We start from the raw sequence: 783 nt of genomic DNA, 5'->3' as shown, positions 1-783 counted from the left end.
AGGAGGAGGAGGAGGAGGAGGAAGAGGAGGAGGAGCAGGAGGAGGAGGAGCAGGAGGAGGAGGAGGAGCTGTTTCAGACTCTCTTCTGTCTTTTCTTTTTAAGGCCAACTGACCTGACAGGACATTTATTTATTTATTATTTTACTGTTTTTATTTATTTATTTGGTGCCACTTTCTTATTTAAGAGGACTGTAATTTTTAGATTTTTATAAATTCATAATTTTACATTTCCTTTATTTTGTATGCTGCATTTTATTTACTTTAGTGTCAAATTAAATCATATTTTACAGATTATTTTTAAATCTTCACTGAAGTGGGTTTTTTTTTTGCACTTTTCAGGAAAATAATCTGAAACATCACAGGAAGTTCTGAGAAGTTACTCTGAAATCTGCCTGTTTCAAAATAAGAGCACAAGACAACAGTTTATCCCCGAATCATCGTCTCTGGACTTCCTGTGCTCACCTGTCTGACTCACCTGTGTGTCTCCACAGCCTGTGCTGCCTCACACGGCGGTGTGTTTTGCGTGTGGCGAGGCAGGGAAGGAGGACACGGTGGACACGGAGGAGGAGAAGTTCAGCCTGTCTCTGATGGAGTGTACCATCTGTAACGAGATCATCCACCCCAGCTGCCTAAAGGTCAGTCTCAGCTGGTCTCAGGTCAGTCTCTGCTGGTCTCAGGTCAGTCTCTGCTGGTCTCAGGTCAGTCTCAGGTCAGTCTCTGCTGGTCTCAGGTCAGTCTCAGCTGGTCTCAGGTCAGTCTCAGGTCAGTCTCAGCTGGTCTCAG

At 44.2% G+C, this 783-nt stretch overlaps 1 protein-coding gene across 1 annotated transcript in view; it reads left to right on the top strand.

Annotated features, from left to right (window-relative positions):
- Positions 1-261: 261 nt before the first annotated feature.
- zgc:158376 (uncharacterized protein LOC100101643 homolog) overlaps positions 262-783 on the top strand; it is a 9,542-nt gene continuing 9,020 nt past the window's right edge. The window contains exon 1 of the mRNA XM_017440948.2: positions 262-635. Coding sequence (XP_017296437.2) covers positions 588-635 — 48 coding nt within the window. The 5' untranslated portion in view covers positions 262-587. The remainder of the gene's footprint in view (positions 636-783) is intronic.

Source organism: Kryptolebias marmoratus, linkage group LG12 (assembly GCF_001649575.2).
Source record: "Kryptolebias marmoratus isolate JLee-2015 linkage group LG12, ASM164957v2, whole genome shotgun sequence".
Taxonomy (NCBI): Eukaryota; Metazoa; Chordata; class Actinopteri; order Cyprinodontiformes; family Rivulidae; genus Kryptolebias; species Kryptolebias marmoratus.
This window is presented reverse-complemented; position numbering and strand designations above follow the sequence as displayed.